Source organism: Chenopodium album, chromosome 9 (assembly GCF_948465745.1).
Source record: "Chenopodium album chromosome 9, dcCheAlbu1.1, whole genome shotgun sequence".
NCBI lineage: Eukaryota > Viridiplantae > Streptophyta > Magnoliopsida > Caryophyllales > Amaranthaceae > Chenopodium > Chenopodium album.
Window position 1 is genome coordinate 72,583,696 of NC_137842.1, and position 13,721 is coordinate 72,597,416.

Here is a 13,721-nt window from a genome sequence, read left to right on the forward strand (position 1 = left end):
GTCAAGATTGTGAGAAACTAATAATTTTCCTTACATGTTGTATCATGATCAACCCCATACAAATTTGAGATACACTCAAATAATCATTTAGTTTTCATTCTTATCAATAAAATCCTGATCAGTCTTTATATATAGTATGTGCTCACTTAGTTTATTAATAAATAATTCCATAAAAAAAAATTGTTATTCATACACTCCATTCATTAAATAACAGATTAAAAACATAATGATAAAACATGCGTGTCCAATGTTTTGAATTTATTAAGATATATCACCAAAACATTTAAACCACATACAAATACATGTACACCATACACACAAGTGTGAGATTTTGCTTAAATGACTTTACAAGTATGTGCAAATACTAACACATTTCTAAGGTCTCGAAAACTCAAAGTTAAAAATCATGGACGATGAGGTAAGACAAATTTAAGTAACATCACTTTGCTTAACATTGTTCTAACGTTTTCATACAACTTCTAAGTTCTAACAAAACGTTTCCCCCACAAAACCCCCTCAGGAAGTCTTTGTACGAGTATAATATTGTAAGCTATTTTTATTTATAAGCAAGAGTAGTAATAGTAAGTAGCAGTAAGTAGAAATGTGAGGAAATGTGAACACCAAATGAGATTGTTGATTTATCCATGAATAGCAACAAACAAGATAAAGATATGACGACAACAATTAGCTAAAAAAAAGTCAAGACTCAAAAGAATAAAGATGATATAAAGAACAAGAAGAAAACAATCACTTCATAATTTGATTAATTTCATACCACCTTCATAAAATCCAACCCAGGAAAAAAAAAAAAAAAAAGAAAGCAGACAACAGTGAGTCACCAATGCACAAAACCCAAGAGAAAAGAATAAGAAAGAATCCAGAAAAGTAAAAATTGAAACAAGTGGGTCTGTCTTTTTCTTTTTATCACTCCACTGTCACACTACCGGAAAAACCCCATTTTTTTAGAGAGAGAAAACTCAAGTTAGTTAGAGGAGAGAGAAAATCAACCACCACTCTAAAATGACGTCGACGACAATCGCCGGAAACCGGCGGCGAGAACAACCGTCGTCTCACCAGTACTACTACTCTAATACGCCGTCGTATTTCTCACCTTCATCGTCATCATCACCTTCACTGATTAAAGGTTGCTGTTGTTGTCTCTTTCTACTTTTCTCTCTCCTGGCACTCATCACACTCGCCGTAATCCTCGTCATTGTACTCGCCGTTAAACCGAAGAAACCTCAGTACGACCTCCAGCAAGTTGCCGTACAATATGTCGGAATCTCGCCGACATCCGGCACGGCTCCTGGCGGCGTATCGCTGTCATTGTCGGTACGATTCATATTCACGGCGGTGAATCCGAACAAAGTAGGGATAAAGTACGGTGAATCGAGGTTTAATGTGATGTATAGGGGGATTCCGTTGGGGAGGGGGACGGTGCCGGGGTTCTATCAGCCGGCGCACAGTGTGAGGACAGTGGAGACAATCGTGTCCGTTGATCGGGTGAATTTGATGCAAGCTGATGCGTCGGATTTGGTCAAGGATGCGTCGATGTATGATAAGGTTGAGCTTAGGGTTTTGGGAGATGTTAGCGCCAAAATAAGGATAATTAGCTTTGATTCGCCTGGTGTTCAGGTTTCTGTTGATTGTGAGATTGTTATTAGTCCTAAGAAACAGTCTTTGACTTATAAACAATGCGGATTTGATGGATTGCGTGTTTGATTCTCGATTCCATTTCTGAGGAAGATGATGATGATGGAGGAGGAGGATCAAGGTCTGATAAATGACACTTTTTTTTTCCTTTTTTTTTTTTTAATTTTTGGGATTAAATAATTGAGTATCTATGATTTATTATATAGTGTATTAAATTTGTTTATGAGGGTAGTAATTAAGTAATTAGTTGTAGTTATTATAAATACTTGCTATATATGTGGAGAAAAGTAGTGGTGAATGGTGATGTCAATCTGCAAATTTTGCTGACTTTTTTTAGTTGTTAGTTGCTAAATTGTAAATGGGCTTCCCTTAATTTGGGTTACCCTTGAGTTCTCTTGATCAACTGTAAGATTATTACGAAAGAAAACAAGAATTTTCAGCTTAATTGGGTGTTTGTTGCAAATTCAATCATTATTTTCAGTACAGTTTCAGCATTCTAATCTCTGTTTTCTGCATTTATGGTATCGTGTTGTACGAGTTTGTGTCAAGGCTTGTTGGAGCCTTGGAGGGTTATGCAACATTATAAGGATATGATATATAGGTTCCAATTTGCATGTTTCTGTTGTTGAATGTGCCATTTAAGCATCATGCCATTGTTCGGTTATCTGATATCTGGCATAAGCAGGAAAAGTGTGTGTAATACTGGTTAGAGGAGATTTCTATTTCTAGATTTATATCTAGCTTGTCCTGCTATTGATTGTTTTAGTTAATTCATGACAATGTAGACATTTTGATGGATTTATTTTAATAATTGTTGGGGTGATCAATCAAGCATGTCATTTTCCTTTCATGGAGAGTGGTTGCTGAAGTATATGGCAGCAATTTTATAGCCTTCTAGGCATATATTGTAGATGTTGAGAAGATAAAGGCCCTTTTATCATGCAAATATAAGGGTTCCGCAAATGTGGAGAATAGGAAAGGAATATTAGCGAATAATCAGATTGGATTTTGGAAGAGGTGCTAATTTGCAGGGTCAGAAGCAGATTTCTCTATACCTGGCCGTGCTAGACATGGTGGAGGCGTGGAGCGTGTCTCTTGTTCATTTTTCTTTTCTTATGGAGTCTTTCAAAACCAATGCTGCAGTCAATCTGGGTTCATACTTGATCCTAGTTTGCTTTTGTTCCACATTGGGCTTGAAAGAGAAAAACACGGGCAATATTTAGTAGCTGCACAAAAAATTTCTAGTTTTGAGGAAGAGGGCCGGCATTTGATATTTTCAAATATGGTAAGTTAAAGTGTAAAAGCATTTATGTATATATATATATAGCGTTTCTATTTTCAGTACTAGTCATATATCTGTATTTCAGAATAACATGGCTTGTGTTTTCCTGTCAAATTAATCAGTTGATATACTTAATTAGCGTAGTAAGTTAATATTCTAATAATTGCCTATATGTTTATGTATAACCTTGAACTTCTCGGTTATTAAGAATTTAGTCAATTATTCTCTTGAATTGTTTTGTCTTGAAGGATATGGTTATCAGCAATTCTCTTTGATTGTTTTTCCAGGATTTTTTGAAAATATATCAGAAAGGAATGGCGGAGCTATATCTCCAGCTTATGATTTCATCTCTTTTTCGAGTAAGTTCCTACGTAGTAATTTGTAATTTTGTCCCTCGTTAATTTATTTGCTGATTTTTTAATTTGTTGTTTGCAAAACTCAGTGGTTTAAATCTACTTTAAATATCGATTTCACCCTGACCTCTTGTGTGTGGGGTTGCTGGACATTTATAAATATCAGTATAACATTATGCAATTAAGCCAAGATATGTATGCTTTCTTGACAAAGAAAACTTGAACAATGAATTTCGGAAATATGTAGGATGTGATTAGCATATCGCCATTTCTGCATTAAATAGACATTCTCTTAGGTCTGAAATGTTAAGTTGCATGAACTATTGCTTGTATAGTTTGGAGTTAATATTTTTGAAAATAAATCCTGAAGCTTCTTGTTAATCATGATTATATACCCATTAAGATTATTTCACATGAAGGGCTAACATTGTTTAAAAGAAAAAAGATTTTTTAAAAAAAATAAAATTAGAAAGGACTTACATTCTTGATAATTTGTAAATTGAGCTCCTGTTGATTGGATTTCTTAGATTTTTTTTGACGTGAGAGATGATCCTGCTTTTGAACTCTTGCTGGCCTTTAGAAAATTGCCACCTTCATCTCTTAGGTGCAAAACGTCGTGTCAAATCATGCTTTTTTTTTTACTCTTGCTGGCTTTTGGAAGTGCTTAAACAAGTTGTCATCTCCATTAGAATATGTAAATTTTTCCCTGAAAATGTGTTTGATAATCCATGATCATGCGGCTGTGAGACCGTGCATCCATCATCATGCTGTGAGACATTGCGTAAACATGTAGGATTCTCTTAGGTTGTGTTTGGGAAGATAGATTTCATTTCAAATGCATCATTTGAATTATTGAATTTGAGTATTTCAAATGACATGGTTTACCTTGTCATTTGAAATCCTTACCTTCATGGGTTATTACTTGGTAGTTGTATAATTTGGGCAAATTCCTCATTTGAAATTCTTGGACATCCAAACACTATAATTGTCCTAATTCCGGAATTTCAAATGAAATTCTAGAATCCAAACATATCATTAAGTTAATCCATATTATATAGTTACTGAAGAACTTAAGAACTATAGGTTTTGTGGAATTTGCGCTGATATCTTTGATTTGTTGTTTAATTATTCAAGACTGACATTACTAGAATGGTGTATATCCAAAAACTACCTGTGTTCTAATTGCTAAATGCATCTTAGCATGAGATTTTTTCCTTCATGGTAAGTCAGTTAATCTATCTGATTAATCATCATTATTTTCTACACTGCTCATATTATATACTTCATAGCTAATAAATTGGGCTTTATTTTTAATGTCATTAGAGGTACAAGTATTATTGTAATATTGTTGAGCTATTCCTATTTCTTAACTTCTGTAATTGTGTTATTTCCCTCTATAATAAGTGACCCTTATCATTCAGAAAAGTTAGAATTTTCACAAGTCTTCAAATTTTGAAATTTATGCTTTTAGTTCTTGCTTGCTTGTTTGGCAGGATAAACAAAATTCTGGGATAAAGAAAAGACTTCTGCTGAATTTGCATCTGTGCTGAATATCGTTCCCCTATCACATGCTTAAGGTGGCGCCCTGGCAGTCTTCCTTTCTAGTGACCTATTTGAAAAGTTTATTGATCTCTTATCTCCTCTTTGCTTTCTAGACTTTCATTAGTGCTCTGATAGCATATGCTGAATGACATTTTGATTTATTATCAGCCGAGCAGTATTTTTTTACTTTATTTATTCTACTCTGCACAGGAGGTTTCCAAGAGGAAAGTTGTTTTATTTATTTTTGATGTATAGACCACAAAGAGCAATTAATGTAAATGGAATTTAATCTGCATATGAGTGGAAAGTTATGGCATGTATGAATGGCATGTTAATTATGAGTTGAATTGGTTCCATCTTATGCCTGTGGTGCAAGTTGAATCAGATATAGAGGTTTCTGATTTCATGTGTAATGGCCAAGATTTTAAGAAAGTGTTGCATTCTCATTTTAAGGTTTCGGTTTATATTTCATTCCTTCTGGCCGAGATGTTTACCATGATCCCTAATACCCCCCAGGAGTCCAATTAGGTGGATGAAACTACCCAATTTCTCTTAAAACGGTCAATTTACCCGTTCACAACTTGCACTGATTTCGTGAACTCAAGCCTACCACTTACATTTATGACAACATATATTGGTCATATATGGTTCCAAACGACATTATATGACCCTGAGATGTATCCCCTAGGGCTTCAAGTCTTTCCGCAACCGGCCCCCTAACCTCCGAAATTCCTCAAAAAGTGTGGATAATAGCCTTCAATTTTTGAATATTTTGACCTTTTTTCGTCCGGAAATAAAAATGGCTGAGAAGTTTACCATGGTCCCTAATATCCTCCGGGAGTACAATTAGGTTGGTGGAACCATCCGATTTGCCTTAAAACGGTCAATTTACCCGTTCAAAACTTTTACCGATTTTGTGAACTCAAGCCTACCACGGACATTTATAACAACATATAATGGTCTTATATGGTTCTAAACTGCATTATATGACCCTGAGATGTATCCCTTAGTGCCTTAAGACTTTTCTCCACCGGGCCCCAAGATTCCCGAAATTCCTCAAAAAGAGTGGATAATAGCCTTCAATTTTTGAATTTTTTGACCATTTTTCGCCCACAAATAAAAATCGACAAGATGTTTAGTATGGTCCCAAATACCCTCCTAAAGTCCAATTATATGTGCGGAACCATCCAATTTGCCTTAAAACGAACAATTTACTAGTTCAAACCATGCATCGATTTCGCAAACACAAACCTACCACGGACATGTTCAACAACATTTAATGGTCATGTATGGTTCCAAACAGCATTATATGAGCCTGAGATGTATCCGCTAGGGCTTCAAGTCTTTTCGCCACCGAGCCCCATAACCTCCGAAATTCCTCAAAAAGTGTGGATAATAGCCTTTAATTTTGGAATTTTTTGACCTTTTTACGTCCGGAAATAAAAATGGCTGAGAAGTTTACCATGGTCCCTAATATCCTTCGGGAGTACAGTTAGGTTGGTGGAACCATCCAATTTGCCTTAAAACGGTCAATTTCACCGTTCAAAACTTTTACCGATTACGTGAACTCAAGTCTACCACGGACATTTATAACAACATATAATGGTCATATATGGTTCTAAACTGCATTATATGACCCTGAGATGTATCCGCTAAGGTTTCAAGTTGTAATCCCCCGTATTTTTAAATATTTTATAAATGAAAATTTATTTTATTTATAATATTTATTTGTTATTTTTCATAATTTAATTTCAAAAGTTTCAAATTATTAATCTGGGTCGAAAATTATTTGAACAAATTATTTTATGCACCTTTATTCTATAATTTATGTTCAATCACACAAGCCTAACCCATTTGTTTACTTAATCGACCCATTATTTTTTTATGAGGCCCAATCTTTCTTTTTACCCTACAATAATTCCTTCTTATAAATACCCCATGAATCTCCAAAAATTTCCCACACAAAAAGGTTAGTCTTATTTTCATCCTCCTTTGTTTCATTATTTTTCTTAATGTTAATTTAATTGTTTTAGGTTTTGATTTTAGTATAAAGATTATATTTTTAGTATCAAATTATATTTTAATGGTATAAAGATTATAAATTTCAGATTATATTTATGTTATAAATTTCATATTTTATGAATTATAAACCTAGGGTTTCAATTTATTGAAAATCATGATTTTAGGGTTTTTATGAACAATTGATTTAGGGCTTTTATAGTAATGATGTTTTGAAATTTTGGTGATTATAACTACTGATTAGTTTAACTTAATTCCATATTATTTTGAACACATAGATTCGTGTTTTAATTTTTATAATTTCGTTCGTTAATATTAATCTCGTTTTAATCCCGATCAGATTCTGAACTCATCCGATTTTGATTAAAAAGTAGTGTTTTCCATGTGGAAACAACGTGACCAAATTCAGCCTCTAAATATGATTTTCGGGCAGTTTTTGATTTTAACGAAGTTTTTTTATACTTAAAATATTATCCTTGAGTTTGATTAATAAAATTAATTATGTTTAAAGTTAATTAAGCCTAAATATATGTTTTTATTGAAGTTTTAAGTGTTGGAAATAGTTTCTAAGTACTACTTTTGATGTTTTATAAAGAGGGTTTAATCACCCATTAAAAAGGGAGATTTTTAGGGGTTTTTATATAATTTTCAGATTTTTATTAGACTTTGAACTTGCTGTAATTTCATGTATAAGAGTGTATTTTAAGGTTTTTATGAAGAAAATTTAAAGAACTATATATAAGCCTTTAATTTTAACTAAAGGGAAGGTTTTAAAGTGTTGTTTGATTTGGATTTTGAAGGTTTTGAAGTAAGTTAGTATTGCTGTAAATTTGATTGATTGGGAATTGATTGAGATGTTATTATTTGGCTTAGGAGAGGAGTTTATTGAAGGTTATTTCTAGTTAGTAAAGTGGCATACCAATTCGTTTGCTCAAGGCACGTACGAGTTACGAAACCTTTCTTTTAGGTGCATGTTTAAGGACGGATCGAGAACTTAGTATCATGTATAGGATTGACTGGGTTAAATTGTTTGGTTATACATTGCGAATTTCAAATGATGTGCACTATTTTATAATGCAAGTATTATTTGTGCTCTAATTATGCAAGGTGCGTTTAGAGGCAAAGGTATGTGATTGGTAAAAAGATTAATTTATTACTCATTCATGATTATGCAAACAGGATGAGTAAAGGAAGGATTTAAGTCTTATAAGACGAGGTTAAGGTTTTGGGGTGCCTTATGCACTCAAGGTGTTTATACACCGAGGTAGTAAAGGATTAAATAATAAGTGTTGTTTGTCACTAATAAATCAAGAATTTAAATTGGAAACTTGTCTTGTTTGATTAAATTGTGTTTAGAATGTTTGTATTGTTATGTATATGAGTCATCACCAAGTCTAAACCTGTAAATCACGTAAAGTGCAAGATGGATGAGCAATAAAACTCTGGATTGGTGCACTTCTGGAGTAATGACAATCAGGGGTTGGGGTACATGGGGTATTAGCCGTGTACTTTTCTCGAGGCCGTCTGATCTACGAGTCTCTTATTTCAAATATTTTTCAAAACTAGGAGTTAGGTGAGATCTCATACTAACTACGGTCACGGAGTCGCGCCCGTGGTCGTTGGATGTTTATTGATGTTTCCGAAAGGAGGCATGGGGTTTTTCTTTTATTGATGTTCCAAATGGAGCATGGGTTGGACAACCTTGTCTATTGCGTAATCCAATGAATAAAAATAATGATTTACCTATTATTAATTAATGGAGTCTTAGTAATATAAATAGTTGAGTCGTGTGTTGAGTCTATAATTTAATGATGCATGATGATTGATTATTAGTAGCATGTTATGGATTTCTTAATTTATTTTGCAGCTTGTATGTACTCAGCTTTGCTGATTGCGTGCTTTGTGTGTCTTTCTTTGGTCATGGCCTTCGCCTTTCAATGACCCTGTGACGATCCAATTTTTACACTTGTAATATTGAGGAGCAGAATTACCACAGGTTCTTACACATGCAGCATTCATCAGGGTTGTGGGATCTTGAGTAGAGAGTTCGTTGTTTGCATTTTATTTCTTTTGCAAGTTTGAATTTATTTTAATTCGATTTTATTCGACACTATTTCTTTTGGGTTTGAATTTATTTGAACACTGAATTTAATCACTTACTACTTTTATTGGGTTTTGAATAAGGGCCTTAATGGTTCCCAGTTGTATGACTTAATTTGGTTTCATTCGTTGGTTTTGAAACTTATTTATAACATATTTAGTTTTTCCGCTGCTATTTTCTGATAAAGCCTTAACGTTTGAACACGTGGCGGTAGCACGCCAGTAATTCTCTTGAATATTGTTCAAGGTCCTCACAGGTTTAAAGAGAGAATTATTGGGGTGTTACACAAGTCTTTTCGCCACTGAGCCCCGTAACCTCTGTAATTCCTCAAAAAGTGTGGATAATAGCCTTCAATTTTGGAATTTTTTGACCTTTTTTCGTCCGGAAATAAAAATGGATGAGAAGTTTACCATGGTCCCTAATATCCTCCGAGAGTACAACTAGGATGGTGGAACCATCCGATTTTCCTTAAAACGGTCAATTTACCCGTTCAAAACTTTTACCGATTTCGTGAACTCAAGCCTGCCACGAACATTTATAACAACATATAATGGTCATATATGGTTCTAAACTGCATTATATGACCCTGAGATGTATCCCTTAGTGCCTTAAGACTTTTCTCCACCAGGCCCCAAGACTCCCGAAATTCCACAAAAAGCGTGGATAATAACCTTCAATTTTTGAATTTTTTGACCATTTTTCGCCCACAAATAAATATCGACGAGATGTTTATTATGGTCCCAAATACCCTCCTAAAGTCCAATTATGTGGGAGAAACCATCCAATTTGCCTTAAAACGGTCAATTTAACCGTTCAAAACTTTTACCGATTTCGTGAACTCAAGCCTACCACGGACATGTTCGACGACATTTAATGGTCATGTATGGTTCCAAACGGCATTATATGACCCTGAGATGTATCCGCTAGGGCTTCAAGTCTTTTCGCCACCGAGCCCCGTAACCTCCGAAATTCCTCAAAAAGTGTGGATAATAGTCTTTAATTTTGGAATTTTTTAACCTTTTTTCGTTCGGAAATAAAAATGGCTGAGAAGTTTACCATGGTCCCTAATATCCTCAGGGAGTACAGTTAGGTTGGTGGAACCATCCAATTTGCCTTAAAACGGTCAATTTCACCGTTCAAAACTTTTACCGATTACGTGAACTCAAGCCTACCACGGACATTTATAACAACATATAATGGTCATATATGGTTTTAAACTGCATTATATGACCCTGAGATGTATCCCCTAGTTCCTAGAATTTTCTCCACGGGCCCCAAGACTCCTGAAATTCCTCAAAAAGAGTGGATAATAGCCTTCAATTTTTGAATTTTTTGACCATTTTTCGCCCACAAATAAAAATCAACGAGATGTTTAGTATGGTCCCAAATGCCCTCCTAAAGTCCAATTCTGTCGGCGGAACCATTTAATTTTCCATAAAACGATCAATTTACCGGTTCACAACATGCACCGATTTCGTGAACACAAACCTACCACGGACATGTTCGAGAACATTAAATGGTCATGTATGGTTCATAACGGCATTATATGATCCTAATATGTATCCGCTAGGGCTTAAGGTCTTTTCGCCACCGAGACCCGTAACCTCCGAAATTCCACAAAAAGTGTTGATCATAGCCTTCAATTTTGGAATTTTTTAACCTCTTTTTGTCCGGAAAAAAATGGCTGAGAAGTTTACCATGTTCCCTAATATCCTCCGGGAGTACAATTAGGTTGGTGGAACCATCCAATTTTCCTTAAAACGGTCAATTTAACCGTTCAAAACTTTTACCGATTTCGTGAACTCAAGCCTACCAAGGACATTTATAACAACATATAATGGTCACATATGGTTCTAAACTGCATTATGTGACCCTGATATATATCCCCTAGTTCCTTAAGACTTTTCTCCACCGGGCCCCAAGACTTCCGAAATTCCTCAAAAAGCGTGGATAATAGCCTTCAATTATTAAATTTTTATACCATTTTTGGCCTCTTAATAAAAATCAACGACATGTTTAGTATGGTCCCAAATACCCTCCTAAATTCCAATTCTGTGGGCGGAACCATCCAATTTGCCTTAAAACGATCAATTTACCAGCTTACAATATGCACCGATTTCGTGAAAACAAACCTACCACGGACATGTTCGACAAATTTAATGGTTATGTATGGTTCCAAACGGCATTATATGACCATGATATATATCCCTTTGGGTTTCAAGTCTTTCTGCCACCAGGCCCTGTAACCTCCGAAATTCCACAAAAAGTGTGGATAATAGCCTTCAATTTTTGAATTTTTTCACCTTTTTTCGTCCGGAAATAATAAAGGCAGAGAAGTTCACCATGGTCCCTAATATCCTCCGAGTGTACAATTAGGTTGATGGAACCATCAAATTTGCCTTAAAACGGTCAATTTAACCGTTCTAAACTTTTACCGATTTCGTGAACTCAAAGCCTACCACGGACATTTATAACAACATATAATGGTCATATATGGTTCTAAACTGCATTATATGACCCTGAGATGTATCCCCTAGTGCCTTAAGACTTTTCTCCACCAGGACCCGAGACTCCCGAAATTCCTTAAAAAGCGTGGATAATAGCCTTCAATTTTTGAATTTTTTGACCATTTTTCGCCCACAAATAAATATCGACGAGATGTTTAGTATGGTCCCAAATACCCTCCTAAAGTCCAATTATGTGGGCGAAACCATCCAATTTGCCTTAAAACGGTCAATTTAACCGTTCAAAACTTTTACCGATTTCGTGAACTCAAGCCTACCACGGACATTTATAACAACATATAATGGTCATATATGGTTCTAAACTACATTATATGACCCTGAGATGTATCCACTAGGGTTTCAAGTCTTTTCGCCACCGTGCCCCGTAACTTCCGAAATTCCTCAAAAAGTGTGGATAATAGCCTTCAATTTTTGAATTTTTTCACCTTTTTTCATCCGAACAAAAATGGGTGAGAAGTTTACCATGTTCCCTATAATCCTCCGGGTGTACAATTAGGTTGGTTGAACCATCCAATTTGCTTTAAAACGGTCAATTTAACCGTTCAAAACTTTTACCGATTTCGTGAACTCAAGCCTACCACGGACATTTATAACAACATATAATGGTCATATATGGTTCTAAACTGCATTATATGACCCTGAGATGTATCCCCTAGTGCCTTAAGACTTTTCTCCACCGGGACCCGAGAATCTTGAAATTCCTCAAAAAATCGTGGATAATAGCCTTCAATTTTGGAATTTTTTGACCATTTTTTGCCCACAAATAAAAATCCACGAGATGTTTAGTATGGTCCCAAATACGCTCCTAAAGTCCAATTATGTGGGCGGAACCATTCAATTTGCCTTAAAACGATCAATTTACCAGTTCACAACATGCACCGATTTCGTGAACACAAACCTACCACGGACATGTTCGACAACATTTAATGGTCATGTATGGTTCCAAACGGCATTATATGACCCTGAGATGTATCCCCTAGGGCTTCAAGTCTTTTTGCCACCGGGCCCCGTAACCTCCGAAATTCCTCAAAAAGTGTGGATAATAACCTTCAATTTTTGAATTTTTTTGACCTTTTTTCGTCCGGAAATAAAAATGGTTGAGAAGTTTACCATTTTCCCTAATATCCTCCGGGAGTACAATTAGGTTGGTGGAACCATCCAATTTGCCTTAAAACGGTCAATTTACCCGTTTAAAACTTTTACCGATTTCGTGAACTCAAGCCTACCACAGACATTTATAACAACATATAATGATTATTTATGGTTCTAAACTGCATTATATGATCCTTGAGATGTATCCCTTAGTGCCTTAAGAGTTTTCTCCACCGGGACCCGAGACTCCCGAAATTCCTCAAAAAGTGTGGATAATAGCCTTCAATTTTTGAATTTTTTGACCATTTTTTGCCCACAAATTAAAATCGACGAGATGTTTATTATGGTCCCAAATACCCTCCTAAAGTACAATTATGTGGGCGGAACCATCCAATTTGCCTTAAAACGATCAATTTACCAGTTCACAACATGCACCGATTTCGTGAACACAAACCTACCACGTACATGTTCGACAACATTTAATGGTCATGTATGGTTCCAAACGGCATTATATGACTCTGAGATGTATCCCTTAGGGCTTCAAGTCTTTCCGCCACCGGGCCCTATAACCTCCGAAATTTCTCAAAAAGTGTGGATATTAGCTTTCAATATTCGAATTTTTGACCTTTTTTCCTCCGTAAATAAAAAAAGGCTTAGAAGTTTACCATGGTCCCTAATATCCTCCGGGTGTAGAATTAGGTTGGTGGAACCATCCAATTTGCCTTAAAACGGTCAATTTACCCGTTTAAAACTTTTATCGATTTCGTGAACTCAAGCCTACCACGGACATTTATAATGACATATAATGGTCATATTTGGTTCTAAACTACATTATATGACCGTGAGATGTATCCACTTGTGCCTTAAGACTTTTCTCCACCAGGCCCAGAGACCCTCGAAATTCCTCAAAAAGCGTGGATATAGCCTTCAATTTTTGAATTTTTTGACCCTTTTTTGGCCACAAATAAAATTCGACGAGATGTTTAGTATGGTCCCAAATACCCTTCTAAAGTTCAATTATGTGGGCGGAACCATCCAATTTGCCTTAAAACGATCAATTTACTAGTTCACAAACATGCACCGATTTCGTGAACACAAACCTACCACGTATATGTTCGACAACATTTAATGGTCATGTATGGTTCCAAATGGAT

The 13,721-nt window shown here is 35.4% G+C and overlaps 2 protein-coding genes across 2 annotated transcripts in view; both read left to right on the forward strand.

The window, feature by feature from the left end:
• The window catches only part of LOC145559221 (uncharacterized), a 100,174-nt gene extending 96,649 nt beyond the window's left edge, over positions 1-3,525 (forward strand). The window contains exon 4 of the mRNA XM_081620657.1: positions 3,516-3,525. The gene's annotated coding sequence lies outside the window, so the exon portion shown is untranslated. The remainder of the gene's footprint in view (positions 1-3,515) is intronic.
• LOC145559220 (uncharacterized) lies at positions 820-5,125 on the forward strand. Its single transcript, XM_081620655.1, has 3 exons — positions 820-2,938; positions 3,223-3,294; positions 4,782-5,125. Exon 1 carries the CDS (start codon positions 1,021-1,023, stop codon positions 1,720-1,722), a length of 702 nt encoding a protein of 233 aa, XP_081476781.1. The 5' UTR covers positions 820-1,020; the 3' UTR covers positions 1,723-2,938; positions 3,223-3,294; positions 4,782-5,125.
• Positions 5,126-13,721: the final 8,596 nt, after the last annotated feature.